The sequence below is a fragment of the Moschus berezovskii genome, chromosome 6, assembly GCF_049115385.1.
Source record: "Moschus berezovskii isolate FMDL1 chromosome 6, NW_MosBer_1.0, whole genome shotgun sequence".
Taxonomy (NCBI): Eukaryota; Metazoa; Chordata; class Mammalia; order Artiodactyla; family Moschidae; genus Moschus; species Moschus berezovskii.
Window position 1 is genome coordinate 78,518,169 of NC_142465.1, and position 20,204 is coordinate 78,538,372.

Genomic DNA, 20,204 nt, shown 5'->3' on the forward strand with positions numbered 1-20,204 from the left:
AGTGTTACCACTTCTAGAGGGTCAGGAAGGATTTAAACCAGGTCTGGCCAGCTCTAGATCAAGTCTTTTCCACTGTCCAAAGTCCTCAAAGTGTGTTAGTTGCTCAGTAGTGTCTGACTCTTTGTGACCCCCATGGACTACAGCCCACTGGGCTTCTCTGTCCATGGAATTCTCCAATACTGGAGTGGGTAGCCATTCCTTTCTCCATGGGATCTTCCCAACCCAGGGATTGAACTCCAGTCTCCCACGTTGCAGGCAAATTCTTTACCGACCGAGCCACCAGGGAAGCCCCGAAGTCTTAAAAGCCACTGAAAGTAAAAATGTAGTCCCCCAATCTGGGAGAGTGAAAGCCCCAGGTTGAAAGTGTATTTAGCAAAGCCAAGGACAAAGCTTTTCCTTATTGAGACTCGAACGTGAACACTGGGAACCAGGAGACCTCTGTCCCTAGTTCTGGCTCTGTGAAGTAAGTCTGGAACCTGGTCAAGTCACTTCATGTCTCCATTTGCTCACTGGCAAACTAACAACCACCTGCATCCCACAGCTGTTAGGAGGGTCCAGTGGTCTCCAAACAGCAGGCTGTGAATGGTGACATCAGAATACCTGGGTATCATGGACCCCCAACCTAAGAGGGTCTGATTCTGGAGATGTGGGGCAGGACTGTGCAATGGCTAGTTATGAAAGCTTGAGAGATTCCAAATAGCATAGCAACTAGGTCCAGAAGCTGCTGTTTTATGTGATGATGTATGCCAAGAGTAGGCATTCAAAATATTTACTTAGCTCTTCACCCAGGCCCAGTTTCCAATTTTCTGTGACAAGGATACCAGTACTCATTGTTTGCAGTGACAAAGAAAGGAAGGAAGAGAGGGAGGGGAGATAGCACCACTTTAAATTCTACCAACAGGAAAACGGCTTAATATTCTGTATTCTATTCACAGGGTGGAAGATTAAGGAGCTAGAATGAATTAACTAGAATGAATTAAATCTATGTCTCCATGCAGAGGAACCTCCCTGAAGGTTTAGATTCATTTGGTATAATTCTGACACCTTTAAACAGACTCATATTTTAAACACTGCCCGTAAATATGTCAACGTAGACTATGGAATAAAAAGATGGTTCCTGTAGTTAATGTTTCTAGTGAGAATGGAAAAGAAGGGAGGGGAGATTATGCAGTCCTTGTTGCCGCTTGAGAATCCATCAAGTTTTGCTGGATCTTCCCGTTTTTCTAAGCTAGGCTGGGAATCTGGTCGTGAATTTTCGCAAATTTTAAGCATTGCCAAATAATGAAAACTCTTCTACAACTTAAACAAAAACAAAAATACACCATTTGGGCCTAAGAAAACATCCCTGGAGTCCCAAGTCTGACTTTAGTCCTAGAGGCGTTAAGGAGACCAGAGGTGGATCATTTCTGATTAATCCCCAACTTGTTTAGGTGTGAGAGCGGGGAGGGCAGGAGGGCAGCGCCCCCTCCAGACGCTTGGGGACAGCGGGCTCGCACCGGGAAAGGGACCACACCTTGAGAAGCAAGTACTTCTCAGGGACCTATAGCTTCTTCCGCCCGCGGTCGGAAAGGGGTCATTTCCTCCTGAAAAGGCTTAAGACGAGTACACAGCAAGACCCTCCCCTCCGCCATCTTTGCGCCCCGCCCCGCCGCTTCCTCCGGATCAGTTTCGCGCCAAATTGTCCGGAAAGCAAAATGGAGCCCGGAAGGAGGGTATCCCGGCGTCCCGCGCCCTGCAGCCAATCCCTTTCAGCAGTTTCTTTGGAGGCGGGACCCGCGGCCGCAGAGCGGTCCAATCGCTGGCCTCGGGGTCTCGGCGAACCAATGAGGGCGCAGCGGCTGCGGCGTCCAAACGCTGCGTCTGGTTTTTCCCGCGAAACGCTGCTGCGGACCGTGGGGGCTCTCGTGTCTGTGGTTCCGGGGAGCGCGGGAAGGCAGAGGTGAGGCTGGCGGGGCTGGGGAGTGGGCCCCTCGGAGCCAGCCCCCGGGGGACGGCCGGCGTCTGCGTTTGGGGCGCAGCAGGGCTGGGCAGGGGTGTCTCATGGGATAGCTGGGGTCGAGGTCTGGGAGGCGGGACCGGCTCACGTCCGCCTCGCACTCGGAGACGAGGACCTGCGTGTCGGAGGGGACGCCGCACGCGCCCATCTACCCTCCGGTCTGCTCCATCTCCCTGTTCCGCGTCAGGTGCGGTCATGTCGGGCTTCGACGACCCCGGCATTTTCTACAGTGACAGCTTCGGGGGCGACAACGCGGCCGATGAGGGGCAGGCCCGCAAATCGCAGCTGCAGAGGCGCTTCAAGGAGTTCCTGCGGCAGTACCGGGTGGGCACCGACCGCACCGGCTTCACTTTCAAGTACAGGTGTGTGCCGGAGCGGGACAAGCGGGGTGATGCGGTCCCAGCGGTGCTGAGTTCCGCTCGCTGGGGCCCCGCACCCTCATGGCGTTTGGTTTTGTACATTTCATATCTGAAGTTAACTTCTGAGTGAGTCACCTGGGCCCTTTGGTTCTTTTCCCAGGATTTGCTTCTATTCGTCTGTTACTTACAGTCCTTCTGTGCAATGCCTGCAATACTTTGTAAAGCGAGTTATCTTCAGTTCTCTGGAGATGGTAGTTCTGCTTTACCTTACTTGCTGACTTATTCTTTCGTTCCACTCAGTCAGCTTCTATTGATTGAGCACCTGCTGCATGCCAGCCGCTGTTCTAAGTGGTGAGCTGCAGCACTGAATGAGCTGGGCAAAGCCCCTGCTCCTAGTCATTATACAGTGGTGACATCCTGCCAAATCCTTGTAGGAGGCCCTTAAATGCAGACTGCAGGTCCAGACTTGGGCCTGATCCATTATTAGCTCAGTGACTTCCAAGTGACAGTCTCTCTGAGCCTCAGTTTCTTCGTCAGTAAAATGGGCATAGGCACTCCTGCTTCCATTTATTCATGCACCAGCTGACACTGACCATCTGTGTGCCAGACCTTAGGGTGCAAAGATGAAAAGATTCATACTACTTCACCTCAAGGAGCTTTTGAATCAGTGGGACTGAGGCATAGGCTGCTGTTCCTAAGTCGCTTCAGTCGTGTCCAACTCTGTGCAACCCCATAGACGGCGGCCCACCAGGCTCCCCCATCCCTGGGATTCTCCAGGCAAGAACAGTGGAGTGGGTTGCCATTTCTTTCTGCAGTGCATGAAAGTGAAAAGTGAAAGTGAAGTCCCTCAGTCCTGTCTGAGTCTCAGTGACCCCATGGACTGCAGCATGCACAAGTAAATTATAAGGTGATGATTGCCTCAAAGGAGGAGTGTACAGGAGGAGTTAGGGGAGGCTTCAGGTGAATTCGAGCTGAGAGAAGAATATCTGGTGTGGAAGGCATTTCTGATAGCAGGAGCTGCATGCATGGGCAGTGTGGGGTGGCCTGTTAGAACAAGGGGCTCTCAGAGCCAGACTGGCTGTTGTATATGGCTCTGGACATAAGGTAGAAAGGGATGAGGCTGAGGAGGTCAGTGGCCTCCTAAAGTGTTTTTAGGATAATAGTCTCATGGGATGCTCCGTAAAAAGAGTCTGGTGGTTGATAAGACAGGCATGATCTCTGCTGCCTTCCATCGCCAGGTTCCAGCTGTGTGCCTTGTTAGTATCTGAGAGAGGGTTAAAGGCTCCAGGGAGTCCAGTGAAAGGACTGGTTTGCAGTGAGAGTCTCCCAGACTTGTCTGTGAACTTTGAACTGTTCTTTGATGATGACTTGGACTGCTTCCATGGAGCTTGCTTTGGAAGATACCTCTGTCAGGGGTGGGGGGGGTATGGGGGGGTGGTTTGCTGAGCTGAGTAGCAGAACCACCCGGAGCTCGATGTGTTTGGGAAGCTGGTGGGGGGGCGGCGGTGTGGGCAGACTCAGGGTGTCTCAGCCAGCATTGCCTCCTCTTCTCTGTGCCTCTCCCCGCACCTACCCCAGGGATGAACTCAAGCGGCATTATAACCTGGGGGAGTACTGGATCGAGGTGGAGATGGAGGACCTGGCCAGCTTCGACGAGGAGCTGGCTGACTACTTGTACAAGCAGCCAGCCGAGCACTTGCAGCTGGTGAGTGGGACCCCTGCCTCCAAATCCTGAGGGCTGGCCCCGCTCCTGTCACTCACAGCATGTCCCCTCCCCATCTCCAGCTGGAGGAAGCTGCCAAGGAGGTGGCTGACGAGGTGACCCGGCCACGGCCTGCTGGTGACGAGGTACTCCAGGACATCCAGGTCATGCTCAAGTCAGACGCCAGCCCGTCCAGCATCCGTAGCCTGAAGGTGGGTCCCCTCGGAGGGTTGCAGTGGTGGCTTTGTGCCTGGAGGGGTTTTGGAGAGAGACCTCAGTGCCAGCTGGGAGACCCTGAGCAACTTTTTTGAGCCTGTTTCTGCCTCTGAAAAGTTAGCTCCTTGGACAAATGCTTGCTGAGCTTCTGTGGACAGGACATGAGTTGGGTCCTGGAGAAGCAGTAGTGAACTCAAGGACAAGTGCCTTTCCTTGGGAGACTGGATAAACAGTTAATATCACCCATGATAACTGTAGGTGACGTGAGAGCAATGGGAGAAATTGGGAGGTGATGAGAACGCATAGCGCCCCTCTGGAAAAGATAGAGAAGGCTGCTTTCCAGAGGGGACGTCTGAGAGAAGACCTGTGGGTGAGAACAAGCAGCGTGCAAATAGCTGGAAGGGAACACGGGGTGGGGAGAGGAGAGCAGGGCATAGCTAGTGTAAAGCTTGCAAGGTGAGGGGCCAGGGCGTGTACCAGGCTGAGGGAAGGACGGTCGGTGTGACTGGAGAATGATGGGGCCACAGGAGAGCTGGGCAGGGCCAGTCTGTCATCCAGCAAACACTTTTTGAGTGGCTACCTCACACCGGATGCTGGGTTCGACTCTCACTGTAGACAGACAGTACCTGGTTCTGTGGAGTTTATAGGGAGAGAAACAGACAAGGAGCACTGAGCTGGTTTCAGGTCCCAGGACATGAGCCAGGACATGAAGAAGAAAAACTGGGATCGACGTGATGGGCCCAGGGGCTGGGTGGCGGTTGGAGAAGGCCTCTCTGAGGACATAGTGTTGGGACGAGTCTGAGGGATGTATGACCCTGAGACAGCTCAAGGGAGGAGTGTTCCGGGCTCAAGGAGAAGCAGGTGCAAGGGCAGTGGGGTGGGGACAGCAGCCGTTTCAAGGGACAGACGAGGGGCAGATGGCAGCCGCTGTGGCTGGACCCTAGGGCGTGAGGGCAGGGGAGAGGAGGGAAGGGAGCGAGTGGAGAGCCAGGTGGCCAGGGCCTTGGCTGCTGAGGAAAGGAGTTCGGATTGAGAGGTAGGTAGGGGGATGGTCTGATTCTGTCTTTAAAAGCTTCCTCTGGCTGCCAAGTGAAAGGAGAATTTATAAAGCGGGCAGGAGTGGGACCCAGGAGAGTTCCCTGAGGAGGACGTGAGGGTCAAACGCTGCTTCTTCTGTCTGAAGGTTGTCGTGAGCAGCGAATGAAAGGATGCACGTGCCTGTGCCAGGTGAACTCTGCGCCCAGGTTGTGCCACCAAAAGGCCACGCACTGGTCTTTGCGGAGTCCTCATGTCCTGCTGCTCAGTTCAGGTCCCCACCCAGCCTTCCTTGCTTGGCACAGTGGCACGTCTGTTACAGAAGCAGGGCTGGGCTGTGGGCTCTTGAAGCTGTGGTGTGTGCTGGCTTTGTCTCTGTGCCCTGCACCAGGCTGGGGAGGTGAGGAGGAGGCGCGGGTGGGACCGTGCTTGAAACTAAACTGAGCATCATGTGTTTGCCTGCCCATGGAGGTGAATTTGGGCTTGTTTTTTGGGGTAGCTGTTCCCTCAGAAAAGCAAACCTCAGCCCCACTTGGAGAGACTTCCTCTTCTCAGCCCCATTGGAAAACCCAGTGACTGGCCTGCTTGGTTGGGTGTTCTATGACAGAGGCGGAGCCCTCTCTAGAAGGATTGCTCATCAGGGTGGCCTAGGGGCTGAGGCAGCCCCAGTCCTTTCCAATCCTGGGATCCTGGGGGCTCAGATCCCCGCACTCTGTAGAGTGTTTTCCAGAAAGCAAGCTCTGAGGTGGGTGTCAACAGTTCTGGGGTCCCCTGGGCAGTGACAGCCACGTGTGCCCCTGGACTCAGTCACCAGAGAGGGCCAGCCTCTTTCCTGCTCCCCTCTCCACTCCCCGGGCTTCAGAGGGGGCATCAGCTCGAATTGTAGCCTACTTGCCTGTCCCAGAAAACTAGATCCCATATGCTGCAACTAAATATGCACGTAGATATTTTTTTTTAAAGTAACGAGAATAGTGTAATGACCCCATCTGCCTCCATCTGGGTTTAATGGCTGTTAATGTTTTGCCTTACTTCCTTTCTACTTTTTTCTGCTGAAGGATTTGAAAGTAAATCACAGACATGGCACTTTATGCCTAAATACTTCAGCAGACATTAAAATAGAAGAGATTCTTGATGTGTAATCTTGGGCATCCCCGGCTACCCTCACCCAGTCCCTTCCCTGTGGCTCTGTTGCAGTCGGACACAATGTCACACCTGGTGAAGATTCCGGGCATTGTGATCGCGGCCTCGGGGGTCCGAGCCAAGGCCACCCGCATCTCCATCCAGTGTCGGAGCTGCCACAACACGCTCAACAACATTGCCATGCGCCCCGGCCTGGAGGGCTATGCCCTGCCCCGGAAGTGCAACACGTGAGTGGGCCTCGCAGGCCCCGCGGCACCCTGGGGGCTGATGGGGAGATGTCTGAGCCGAGGTGTGAAGGATGGGGATGAAGCCCTGCAGCCAGGAGGGGCGGGGGCCGCGGCATGCCCTGTGGGCGTAGGGCCAAGTGGACGTCCTGGGTCTTGGAGTTGCAATCAGGGTGGTGTCCCCCTGCCCCTCTGTGGTGGTGAGTTCTGTCCCTCCAGGGAGCCCAGGCAGCCTGTGTAGGGGGCTGGGGTGGGGTGTCCACCTGGAGTCTTTAAACCCTGGCTCGCTGGGTCAGGTCTGGAGCGGAGGCCCAGGGACATACCAGGCTCCTTGGTTTACGTGTGGCCTGTGGCTGCGTTGCCTGTGGCCTCATGGCCCACAGACGGAAAATATGTGTCTCTGGCTTCTTTCAGAAGATGATTGCTGACCCTGAGCTTCAGGGCCCTCACACTTCTCTTTTCTACACTTAATTCCTTTTCGATCTCAGTTTTTGAGTACCCTGAGTGCAGAGGACGGGCAGATGGGTGTTTCCACTGAACCCTAGACTCCAGTCTGGCTGCCTGCCAGACACTCCCATGTGGCTGTCTAACGCAGGTTAACGGGAGAGCCAGGTTCCAAGCAGGCCTCCCCAGCCCTAACCCTGTGTATTTTTCCCGCCGAGCCGCCCTCCTGTAGTACCTTCCCCCAGCTTGTCCTGGAGACCCCGAACTTGCCACTGCCAGGCTTGTCGCTGACTTGTGTGATGGGTTCCCTGGGCTTGGGACTCTGGGAGTAGCTCTGGTGATTCTTTTCTCCTTTCTCATTACAGGGATCAGGCTGGGCGCCCCAAGTGTCCACTGGACCCATACTTCATCATGCCGGACAAGTGCAAGTGCGTGGACTTCCAGACCCTGAAGCTACAGGAGCTGCCGGACGCCGTGCCGCATGGGGAGATGCCCCGGCATATGCAGCTCTACTGTGACCGGTGAGCGGGCTTCTGGCTGTACCCCCCCACACCAGGTCCGGGCTGTGAGCCTGGCCATGCCTCCCGCCCCTGAGTCAGAGGCCATATGTGGACCCCAAGTGCAGTGGGGAGCAGGGAAGAGGGCTGGTTATGGAAACTTGCTCTGTGCCTTCTGCTTCCTCCAGGCTTTTCCTCCCTTCGTCTCCCAGTATTCTGTAGGAGCGGGTCAGTCTCACATGTGACCAGCTCCCTGAGTGGAAGGGTCTGCTACTGCCTGCATTCTTCCTGCAGAGTCTCCCTGGCGCTCTTAGAACCAGGAGGCCCGAGGTGGCACAGCTGGACATCTAGCGGTGGGGTGGGGAGGACCCTCTTCCCAGGCTGATGCCCACCCTGGGCTTTCTGTTAAGATTCTTCTTGGATATTGCTGTAATCAGAAAGTGGGGAGAGGGTGCTGCGCTGGCCTGGTCCCCTTCCAGGGACCTGGGAGGATGGTGTGGCGATACGGACGGGGCTTCTTCACCTGGGCTCTCGCACCCTGATACCTCAAGCAGGTAGTCTGTGCAGTCGCTTTTTGGACGAGGGGATCCACAGGTTGTTAGCTCCCTCAGCAACAGTGGAAGGTATAGAGGTCGGACTGCTGAGCAGGTGACGTGAGCTCACTGAGCCTCAGTCTCCACACCAGGAAAATGGGGACAGTGACAGGCCTTAATCTCATCACTGCTGGGAGATGTAAAGTAGAAAATGTGTGTGAAGTGTTTACCACAGTTGCTTCATACAAATTTAAGTATTTGGTGTTAGATTATTTGGGCAGTCTGGGGTTAGATTTAAAGCTGAAGAAGTGGCATCTGGGAAGAGAGGAGTCCCAGAATGTTAACAATGACAGTGAGGGTCCTTTAGGGATGGGACTCTCTTTTGCCTAACGCCCTTCTGGGTCTGGTACCGCACTTGATCCCACAGTAACCCAGCAGGTCAGATCACTTTATCAGAGCCCTCCAGGGTTCAGAGAGGTGCAGTGACTTCTTTGAGGTCACACAGCTCGTAAGTGGCAGAGTACGAATATGTGCCCCAGCGTCCTGTCTGGGCTGCATTGGAGCATGGTTCTAGCCGGAGGGGCTTGGAGAATTCCTTGTTGCAGGATTTTTTTTTTTTTAAAGAGGAGATTAAAATCCAGGTGCAGAATGACTTGCCTGAGCTTTGTGGAGCTGTGAAGAGGCAACAATGGGGTGTGGCCCTTGCAGGGAGGCTGGGAGGGCATCAGGAGGAAGGCTTCGGCTGAGATGGCTGAGGGGAGCCTTGCAGCGCTTCTGACAGCAGCCAGGTGGAGATGGGGACCCCGAGGGGCTGGGGGTGGGCCTTCTACCCCTACCCAGTCAGGCCGCTGCCATGACCAAGGATTGTCCTCCTCCCAGCAGCTGTGCCATCCAAACATGGGCTGGGTCCTGGTGAGAGAGTGAGAGCCCTGGGGCGGGGCGGTGGCTAGAGACGGATCAGCCCGGAAGCCTCCTGTAGAGAGGCTGAGGTGAACGGCGAGCGTGCCGGGATGGTGGGAGCCAGGGGCTCCTGCCCCCACCAGACTCTCACCTTCTTCCTCCTTCCTCCCCACCCTCCTCTCAGGTACCTGTGTGACAAGGTCGTCCCTGGGAACAGGGTCACCATCATGGGCATCTACTCCATCAAGAAGTTTGGCCTGACCTCCAACAGGGGTCGCGACAGAGTGGGCGTGGGCATCCGGAGCGCCTACATCCGGGTCCTGGGCATCCAGGTGGACACAGATGGCTCCGGTGAGTGGGCTTTGGGCCGACCCCCCTTGTCACTCCCTGGGCCTCCTCCTAGCCCCCCTATCTATACCCCAGCCCCTACACTCTATTCTGCACGGCAGCCAGGGACAGTGCTTTCATAACCAAAGGTAACCTGTCACTGCCCTCAGCAAGATATAGAAGACATCCCGGTGGTCCCCGAGGGCCCCTCTGATCTGGCCCCTAACTCCTCACAACCTCCTGCAGGTCCTCCCCTTGCTCACTGGAGCCTGGAGCACACAGGCCTAGCCCTCGGGTGAGAAGTGGGGTCTGTCTGTGCTCAAGATGCTCATGCAGCCCGGGTCTGAGGGCCTTGCCCGCTGGGAGGCCCTGTGCTGGGAGGGTGGGCCCTCACGCACCCACGCCCCCTCTGCCTGCCCAGGCCGCACCTTTGCTGGCGCCGTGACCCCGCAGGAGGAGGAGGAGTTCCGGCGGCTGGCCGCCCTCCCCAACGTCTACGAGCTCATCTCCAAGAGCATTGCCCCCTCCATCTTCGGGGGCACCGACATGAAGAAGGCCATCGCCTGCCTGCTCTTCGGGGGCTCCCGAAAGAGGTGGGGATCCAAGCCTTCCCAGGTCCAGGGAGGAGATGGGTGACTTGCCCACAGCAGGGCAGCTGCCAGATGGGCAGGACGGGAATACTCTTTACATTTGCCCAGGACCCTCAGTCCTACCTCCTACTCTGAAGCACCCTTCCCACCTCCCAAGGTTACTGTCAGCTGGCAGGGGGGCCAATCCACGCCTTCCCTGCAGAGCAGTCCCCCTGACCCTGGGTAGGTGGGGCAGCTTGGGGGACCTGGCAGATCAGTGGAGAGAGCTCTGGGCGTGGAGTCTGGAGACTGAGAATTAAATCTCCAATAACTACTTACTTACTGTGCAATTTTAGGCAAGAGACACCACTCCTTTGTACCCAAATGTCCATATGAATACGACAGATGGAAGCCTAACACTCAGGGGACATCATGTGTCCTTTTGAGATTCTGAAACAGTAGAGATACAGAGAGTGATAATGTTACTGGCAGCTACCAGTTACTGAGTTCTTACCATGTGCCAGACAGTCTTCTGAATGTTTTCATGTGTTTGCAACCCAGTCCCCAAGTTAGCCCTATGAGAAAGCTACGGTTGAGCCCATTTCATAGATGAGGAAACTGAGGCATAGAACATTAAAGAGACTGCTAATAGGCACGTGTCCTGGCCTGAGCCTGCCCTCGTGGCGTCTGCTCCATGGTACCTCCAGGGGCGCGCTGGCGGCTCCATCTCTCCAGCTGGGGCACATGTTTATCAGATGCTGTCTGTGTGTGCCCAAGCCCAACTCTTGGCGTCATTGGTCCCAAGGAGGGTCTTGGTCCCCTCCCTGGGTGGCAGGTCACCACAGAAGAGGCTAGGAGATACAGCTGGCTAGGAATGTGGCTCTCAGGCCAGAGCCCCCACCTCCTACCTACTCCAGGGCTCATGGTGTGGTGGGGCGGGAGTGATAGCCAGATTGCTGTGATCAGCCAGCCCTCGCTGGATTCTCTTGTTGCTCACCTGGCCTTCCTGCCCATCTCCCCAGGCTCCCAGATGGCCTCACTCGCCGAGGAGACATCAACCTGTTGATGCTGGGTGACCCGGGGACGGCCAAGTCCCAGCTGCTGAAGTTCGTGGAGAAGTGCTCACCCATCGGGGTGAGTGTCCTGGATGACCTCTGCCTGCCCTGGCTTCCCCACAGGGATGAAGCTGCAGGAGGGGCCATGGGGTAGAGAGTGTCTGGTCAGCCAGGTTCCCTCTGTGGAGATCAGCACATCTGGGGGATCAGGGTGGGGTGAGGATGGCCGCGTGGTCTTACGGGGGGAAGCGTGGCCTCTGGGTAGACGCAAGGTGGGCCAGGTGTCCTCTGCCAGTGCTGCCCAGTGGAGACACACGGACTCCAGCTGTGAGCCTCAGGGAGTGTACGATTCCTAGTAGCCTCTTAGAAAAGCAAAAGAAAGTGATGGGCTTCCCAGGTGGCTCAGTGGTCAAGAATCGCCCTGCTAACGCAGGAGACACAGGTTCTATTCCTGGGTCGGAGAGATCCCCTGGGGAAGGAAATGGCAAGCCACTCCAGTATTGACTGGGAAATTCCATGCACAGAGGACCCTGGTGGGCTACAGTCTGTGGTCTTGCAAAAGAGTCGGACATGACTGAGCATGCGTGTACACAGTCTTAATTCAGTTTAATCCAAGTGGTGTAAAATATTATTTCAGCATGTGGTTTAACATAAGAGAACCTGAAGAAGATACCTTGCATTCTTTTTAGCACTAACATTGAAATTCCTGTGTATTTCATATACTTAAGCACACCTTGCTTTGGACTTGCCACAGTTCAGAGGCTCCTTGGCAGCATGTGGTTCTCAGGTCTCTACAAAGATGATGGGACTCAGGGTGGGGAAGCCTTTTCGGAGAGTCTGGAGTCCACCTTACTGGGAGGGTGTCACTTCTCTCGGCCTCAGTTTACTGCTCGGTGAGCTCCTGGGGGCTGATTCATGAGACAGTCGGGCTCAGGTGAGTGATGGATGTGAAGAGCCCTGGGGAGAACATCCAGGCCAGCTGGGGCTGGTGGCCCCCCATCAGAGGAGGAATGCTGCGATTGTCTGTGCTCTGCACCTCACTGGGGTCAGAGCCTGGGGGCTCTGTTGGGCCCTGATCATCCCGTTGCCATCCTCCAGGTGTACACGTCTGGGAAAGGCAGCAGTGCGGCCGGCCTGACAGCTTCGGTGATAAGGGACCCCTCGTCCCGGAACTTCATCATGGAGGGTGGGGCCATGGTCCTGGCTGACGGAGGGGTCGTCTGTATTGATGAGTTTGACAAGGTGAGCCCAGCAGGGTGAGGGGGTGGCTCAGTGCTGGTGGCACCTGGTGGCCGTGGGCTGGGTGTGAATGGCAGGAACCCCCTTTGATGACGTAGAGACCTCCCATCACTACAGGGACATAACAAAACCTCTCCAAGTCTAGAGAGTCGGGAGACGAGAGCCAAGCCCACACGTTATCCCCATGACTAGAGGTGACCTGGTTCCTGCCATTGGCTGGCACGGAGTGGGGACTTAGGAACAGTAGCTCCTATAGGTAGGATTTCCTGCTGCCACTGCACTCCAGCCCCCTCACCTGGGTCTGGTGGATTCCCCTCTTCCACACAGATGCGAGAGGACGACCGTGTGGCAATCCATGAGGCCATGGAGCAGCAGACCATCTCTATCGCCAAGGTGAGCACCCTCCCCAGGGGCCCGCTCAGCCGCAGTGCGGCCTGGCCCGGCCATGCCCGGGGTGCTGGGAGGGCTGGGCCCTGGCCCCATCCTTGGGCTGTCCTAAGCGGCCCGGCCTCTGTTGACTGCAGGAGTGATCCTGGAATCTGTGTGTGTCTGTGTCTGTGTGTGTGTGTGTGTGTGTGAGACTTGAGAAGGCTGTGACCCCGAGTTCTCATCTCTGTCCTCTGCTGCCCCCACACTCCCCTCTCAGGCCGGCATCACTACCACCCTCAACTCCCGCTGCTCCGTCTTGGCTGCTGCCAACTCGGTGTTCGGCCGCTGGGATGAGACAAAGGGGGAGGACAACATCGACTTCATGCCCACCATCCTGTCCCGCTTCGACATGATCTTCATCGTCAAGGACGAGCACAACGAGGAGAGGGACGTGGTGCGTAGGGCGCCGGGCTCCTCCCAGGCCTGCAGGTCTTGGGCGGGGGAAGGCTGGGCGGACTAGGCGCTTCAAGGGTCCAGAGTCCTGGCTATCAGATCAGCCTGTCAGTGGCCCCCAAGGAGGTGGGTTGCAGACTCCAGAAGCACTGCACTGGGGGCCCCAGTCCTGCCTCTCGTATGCGCCACGTTCGGTTTGATTTGGGGTCTCATTCCCTGACCGTCGGTCCTTTGTATGTGGAACGAGGCGGTTGACCTTTGATTGCAAGTATTAGAACCCCAGTTCCATTGAGTCTTTCTGGAGGAGCTCGAGGGCTTGTGTAACAGCTGGAGGTGCAGCGCCCAGCTGGGTCTCAGGCTTGTCTGCCTCTGTCTCACTCCGCTCGGCCTCCCTTTGTGGAGGTTTGTTCTCAGGCAGCGTCGTCCCGCCGCAGGGCGGCAGGGAGGGCCCTGGCAGCTCTGGATGTTGTCTTACCAGCTGACAGCCCCCAAGGAAAGAAGGGCTACCTCCTCTCCACTGGTTCTAGTCCTGGGAGCCCTCCCTCCCTGCCTGCCCCAACTCTGTGTTGCGACCTGGCTCGGGAAGGCCTGTGGGCTGACCGCGGGTCCCCTCTGCCTCCCAGATGCTGGCCAAACATGTCATCACGCTGCATGTGAGCGCACTGACACAGGCCCAGGCTGTGGAGGGCGAGATTGACCTGGCCAAGCTGAAGAAGTTCATCGCCTACTGCCGCACGTGAGTTGTGGACACTGGCCCCCAGGGGTGGAGTTGCCAGTCTTCCCTGGTTGGGGACAGCCCTTTCAGGATACCTGAGATGAGCCCTTGTTAGCTCTGCTTCTTCCTCCCCCTACAGTCATCCACTCCATGGCTCTTTGCCTCAGCTTCCCCGTTTCTAAAATGAGGGTGGAGGGTTTAGATGGTCTTGAAGACACCCTTGGCTCTGATGTGTGGGGAGGCATTGTGGACATGGTCTCTGGTAACGCCTGCCCCCACTGTGTGGCCTTAGGCAAATCAGTTGACCTCTGAGCCTCGCTTTCCTGGGGTGGTTGTGCTCTCAGGTTTTTCTAAGAATCACACAAGATGATGCGTGAGTGCTTGGCACAGCCCTGCGCCAAATTGACAGTGAACAGCAGCTGCAGCCTTAAATATTGTTGTTCTCACAGACTGCCAGCGATGGTAGTCATACATACAGTGATTATTCTGTACCAGGTGTTATTCTGAGCATTTTTTTTAAGTTTTAAAACTTAGTGCTGCACAGCTTACAGAATCTCAGTTCCTTGACCAGGGATTGAGCCTGGGCCCTATCTGTGAAAGCACCGAATCCTAACCATTAGACCACCAGGAAACTCAGATTATTGTATATATATAAGTGAACTTTATCCCTCTCCCCAAACCTTTGAGGTTGGCCTATTGTCATCCCATTTTACAGATGGGGAAGCTGAGGCAAAGAAAGGTTAAGTAACTTGTCCAAGGTCACAGGCAGGAGCTGGTGGAGCCAGGATTTGAACCCAGGTGCCTGGCTCCACAGGCTGTGCTTTTTGCTCCGGTACCAAGGTTCTGGACACGTACCTCCTCTGTTTCTTATTGGAGCTAACACCTGGGGTGGAGGGATCCTCAAGTGCCTTTCTGATGGGAGGTGAAGTACTGCATTTGGGTGGATGCCTCCTCACCACTTTTGTCCCAGTGACCCAGTGCCTAGTGGTACCGGGGTGTTCATCATGGTTCTGAGTTCTTCACGGCCCCACCCATGGAGGTTCGGGCCATTCTGTGTGAGTCTGAGAGCCCTGAATTTTTGTTCTCCCTTGATGCCAGGTCCCAGGGGGCCTTGGGGAGTTTCCTCCCTCCCTCTGGGCTCAGTCACTCAGTCATGTGTAATTGTGACCCCACGGACAGTAGCTCTTCAGGTTCCTCTGTCCATGGGATTTTCCAGGCAAGAATACTAGAGTGGGTTGCCATGCCCTCCTCCAGAGGATCTTCCCAACCCAGGGATCAAGCCCAGGTCTCCCGCATTGCAGGCAGATTCTTTACCATTTGAGCCACCAGGGAAGCCCTGGAGTAGGTGATTTGAGGTTCCCCTAATCCAGTGGCTGTCAGTTGGCTTGGGCCAGGGCTGTGGGGTGGAGGGGATAGAGTGCAGGTGGGTCTGACCGAATGCCCCCCGCTGCCACCCTCCCCACTCCTCACCCCCTAGTCTGGTGTGCTCCCAGCCCCTGGACAGCAGTCACCAGGGGCCTCTTGTGGGTGTCATTGTGCACCTCACCCCTGAATGTGTCGGGGGGAAGCACTGCTGTGAGCTGGCCATCTGGTGGGCCCAGAAACTGTCTGCAGACCAGCAGAAGCTGGCCAGGGTGGGTACCCCAAGATTCCTTCCCGCTGTCATGGCAGCTGCTCTCCCCACCCCCTGTCCTGCAGGAAGTGTGGCCCCCGGCTGTCAGCAGAGGCCGCAGAGAAGCTGAAGAATCGGTATATCATCATGCGGAGCGGGGCCCGTCAGCACGAGAGGGACAGCGACCGGCGCTCCAGTATCCCCATCACTGTCCGGTGAGCGGGCTGGGTGGGCTGATGCAGGGCCTGGGCCTACAGGGCGTGGTGTGCCCTGCAAGTCTGGGGCTGGGACCCACTGCTGATCACCGCTGCCGGCCATGGTCAGGCTGCTGGGCAGGGACCACTCCTTTAGGAGTGAAAACTGGCCTCCCTAATTATCTGTATCTTTTGCTTTGTTTACTGTTGGGAAAATCTGGAACCCTCTCTTCTGAATATTGTCTAGCTTCCCCCATTTTAGGGAAGCCTGATGGTGAGGGAAGGGAGTCAGGAGACCTGGTCCTTGCCTCCTGCCCACGTTGTGATGGCTGAGAGATTGCTTTCCTTTTCTGGGCCTCAGTTGTCTTAGGTGTTAACTCTCTTCACTGTGGTGAGTTTATACAATTGAGTGAGTAAGAGCTTAAACCTACCTCATTTGAATCATGCTTCCAGCACTGATTAGATAGAAGTGGGTTTTGCTCTGTATAATGGAAGGTCCAAATAAAGTCACTTAGGTAAATTGGAAGTTTATTTCCATCTTAGGTGAAAATGTTTGAGGGCAGGTAGTCTAGGATCGTGTGATGGTTCTTTAGTCATCAGCAGCAATTTGGGCTCCTTCAGGCTCACCCTTATTCTCATTGTCCAATATGACTGCTGGAACTCCAGCCACCACCCCTGCATTCCAGGTGGCAGGAGAGGCAGGAAAAGAAGTGCCTATTTTTTTAAGGACACTTCCTAAAGTTCCCATAAAATGTTTGGAATGATAACATACAGGCCACATCTTAGTCACACAGACACACCTAGATGCGTTGGAGAGTGGGAAGTGTCTTGTAGCTGGGTACCGTGTGCTGGAATAGAAGCTGGGGTTCCGTTACTAAGAGAGATGGATCACGCGGACAGCCAGCAGCCTTCCCTGTGAAGGGGCTGGACAGAAGACGGACGATGGACTGAGTGCACCCTGGCGTCCCGTTGCTCCCACACAGGCAGCTGGAGGCCATCGTGCGCATCGCCGAGGCCCTCAGCAAGATGAAGCTGCAGCCCTTCGCCACAGAGGCAGACGTGGAGGAGGCACTGAGGCTCTTCCAGGTGTCCACGCTCGACGCCGCTTTGTCTGGCACGCTGTCAGGTGAGACAGGCTGGGTGGTCCGTGGGCTCTGGCTGGGGCTCGTGCTGGATGCCTGCTGTGCTGGTTGCTGCTCTGCACTTGCTGGGGTCTCTGTGCTTCCTCCTGCGAAGAAGCCGCCCCCCGTCCCCACCCCCACCAGCCATTTTCTTCCAAGATGGGACGAACAGCCTCTCGAGACCTTGGAGCACAATCCTCTTAGGCCCAGTCCATTATTAAGGCTCACAGTTTTATCACTGGTTAAGAACAGCACTCACCAGCTCTGTTTGTTGAGTTGTAACCGTTTGAGCGCTTCCGACGCTTTCCCCTGTTTTACTTACAGCCGCCCCCAGAAGCCAGGTTGGGTGCTTAGTCCTTCCCCTGTTAGAGAAAAAACTGACACCCAGAGAGGCCTTTCCACGGTGCCCAAGGTTGATCGCCATTCTCCCAGCTAGAGAGCAGGTCTCTTGACCCCAAGGCCAGCGTGGGTCAGGCTGCTGTCAGTCCTGCCGCCTGCTTCAGGCTCAGCCTCTGAGCGGACTTCCCAGAGTGTTGACTCTGTGCCAGGCTCCCCTGGGACGAATGTGTTCCCTTGCCAGCAGACAGGGCTTAGTGTCTGCCTGCTGTTTCAGATGCTGGGAGGACAGGAGCAAGGAGATCTCTTGAGTCCCACCTTGCAAGGCTGGGAGGACAGGAGCAAGGAGATCTCTTGAGTCCCACCTTGCAAGGCCCCCTTTCTCCTGGGGAGACACAGCAGAGGCAGACATGCCAAACTCAGGGAGCCGAGAGTGCAGAGGGGAGAATTCCAGCAGGTCGGGCCTGTTGGAGAGGGGTGGGGCTGTGTCCCTGTTGGGTGGCCCAGGATGGGCTCTCAGGAGGTGGCAGGAAGCACGGATGGGCATGAGTGGACACCTGACTCCCTGGAGTGTGGGGATGGGCCCCTGGGTAGAGGAAGGGCTGAGTGGCAAGACCCCGGGGACAACAGGTTCAAGGGCCAGTGTGGCTGGAGCCAGGGAGGTGGGTAGGGGCTGATTGCCTCTGCCCTCCCCTTGGTGATGACGACTCAGTCTCTGCCCTGAAGGGGCTTCCTGTCCCTTGAGGTGTTTGGTTATGGGGGGCTCTCTCGGATGTTTGAGGGCACAGGGTGGGTGTGATTTGGGGCAGAGTAATTAGAGTTGGGCTTTGCAGGCTATATAAGAGTTTGCCTTGTGAACTCATTTCAACTTGAAGCCTCAAAGTCCCTCAGCGGCTTCTCCCCCCGCCCCGCCCCCTCTCTGTAGCTGAAACACCAAGGCCTCTTCAGGCCTGGGTCAGCAGAGGAGACCCCCTTCCATCAGTTGTCGGAAATCAGGAGCTGCTTGCCAGGGCTGCTTGGGGTGCCTCATTGATGTGGTCTCCAGGACAGCCTGCATGCTCCTGGGTCACTGCTGGGTCCCCTCTAGCTTTCCATCCTGACATAGCGGCCTCCAGGAAGTCTTCCTGACTTGTCTAGCTGCCTGGGGCCCAGGTGCTGTCCTCAGCTCGAGGCCCTCCTCACAGCCTCCAGTGGCCGCTCCACTCACCAGAATCAGGAAAATTTGGGCTGTGTCCTCCAGCCTGTGGGATCTGGCCCCCCCTCTGGCCATGTCCCTGGCCCTGAGACTAGGTTTTGAATGAAGTGGGCACATTTCCCACCTCTGAATCTTTGCACCTGCTGTTCCCTCTGCCTGAAGCATCCTTCCGCTCATGCCTGCCCTGTCCTTGACTCCAGCCTCTGTCCGTCGTCCCGCTCAGGCCCTGGCTGTCCCCAGGCTCCCGCTCTGTCTTCCGCTTGTGTTCTCTCCGGGGCCTGGCTGGCTCTTCCCCGCTGTGGGCAGACTGAGGTCCCCACCCACCGACCCACCTCCCTCCTTGCGCCCACAGGGGTGGAAGGCTTCACCAGCCAGGAGGACCAGGAGCTGCTGAGCCGCATCGAGAAGCAGCTCAAGCGCCGCTTTGCCATCGGCTCCCAGGTGTCTGAGCACAGCATCATCCAGGACTTCACCAAGCAGGTGGGCCTTCCAGGGCCGGGTTCCCACCCACCCTGCACTGTGTCCTGCGCTCAGCAGGCAGGCCCGGGATGGGGTAGGGGCGGCTGTTCCTGGGCCCAGGCCTGTCCCCCGTGCTCTCCCCTCGTGACTTTCTCTGTCGCATTAAGGGGAAAAGACAGGGGTCTGAAGTTCTGCTGGGGCCTCCCAGGCTCCCCCAGGCCTTTGTCTGTCGCTTCCCCTCCTTGCCTGCCCTCTGTGGGGTTGGGGGAGCAGAACCAGAGGGTAAGCCTTCCAGCCCTCTGGGGACAGAGCTCTTGATCTGTAGAAGGTGGAAGGGCCTTCTAGAAGCTATGGGGAACTTGTCATCATCTCTGAAGTTACCCGGACAGTCCTAATTTCTGGGCTCAGCTCCCTTTCGTGTATGTCATCTCGTCTTCATCCTTAGGGCAGTTTCTGTGGTAGGCGGTACCCCACCCATTCGAGGGGTGAGCAGGCCAAGACTTAGAGGAGTTCGGGGATGTCAAGTGGTAAAGAACCTGCCTACCAGTGCAGGGAGACTCAGGAGACCTCGGTTCAATCCCTGGGATGGGAAGAGCCCCTGGACGAGGAAATGGCAACCCACTCCAGTATTCCTGCTGGGAAATCCCATGGACAGAGGAGCCTGGTGGGCTCCAGTCCATGGAGTAAGTGACTAAGCCTCTCTGTGCTTAGTATTCCTCTCCTGTTAAATGTAAAATGATCATGGACCAGCTGCTCAGGGATGTTGAGGGGTGAAGTGAGTTTAAGTATGCGAAGATTTAGAACAAAGCTTGGTGTGTAGTAGGCACTTAGGACGGGTGAGCCCATTTAGGATGCAAAATGGTAGGTCATGAAGGCTGGAAAGTTCCCATGAGCAGGGTTTGCCTGGGCTCCTAAACGGTGGGGTGCCTGGGGGCATGCCTCTCATCCCACCCCGTGTCCCGCAGAAATACCCGGAGCACGCCATCCACAAGGTCCTGCAGCTCATGCTGCGGCGGGGCGAGATCCAACACCGCATGCAGCGCAAGGTCCTCTACCGCCTCAAGTGAGCCTGCGGTCACTGCTGCCTCCTCCAGCCACCCTTGCACTCTGGACGGAGGGACCCCACCCCCCGCCGCCTTGCTGCCTCTGGTGTCTGCCCTGGCTGCAAATCCAGGAAATGTGCTTTTGGAAATTTATGGAAATAATAAAGCCATGGTGTGTGTGTGGATATCTGGGCTTCTGCACTGGATTGCCCATCAGCCCCATTCTGCCCTCATGGCAGGGCAGGTGTTGGGGCAAGGACAGGCTTTGGAGCCTGGCAGACCTGGATTTCTGACCTGCTTGTGCCCCTTGGGCTCTGGGCAGGGCGCATATTATGCGCGCTGGTGAGAATCAGCAAAACCCAGAGTATAAAGTTGCTTAGGAGAGCCTGAAGCTGCTCCCCAGCAGCTATTGTGTGGTCAGGAGCTACGGCTCTGCATCAGATTGGCCGGATTCACTGAACCATTCTGCAC

At 56.4% G+C, this 20,204-nt stretch overlaps 1 protein-coding gene across 1 annotated transcript; it reads left to right on the forward strand.

The window, feature by feature from the left end:
• Positions 1–1,814: 1,814 nt before the first annotated feature.
• Positions 1,815–19,918, forward strand: MCM5 (minichromosome maintenance complex component 5). Its single transcript, XM_055396167.2, has 17 exons — positions 1,815–1,939; positions 2,184–2,358; positions 3,934–4,060; positions 4,141–4,269; positions 6,503–6,675; positions 7,482–7,637; positions 9,231–9,397; positions 9,795–9,966; positions 10,965–11,076; positions 12,096–12,239; positions 12,564–12,629; positions 12,883–13,059; positions 13,682–13,794; positions 15,472–15,600; positions 16,563–16,705; positions 18,584–18,711; positions 19,656–19,918. The coding sequence occupies exons 2-17, from the start codon at positions 2,192–2,194 to the stop codon at positions 19,755–19,757; spliced, it is 2,205 nt and encodes a 734-aa protein (XP_055252142.2). The 5' UTR covers positions 1,815–1,939; positions 2,184–2,191; the 3' UTR covers positions 19,758–19,918.
• The last annotated feature ends 286 nt before the right edge of the window (positions 19,919–20,204 follow it).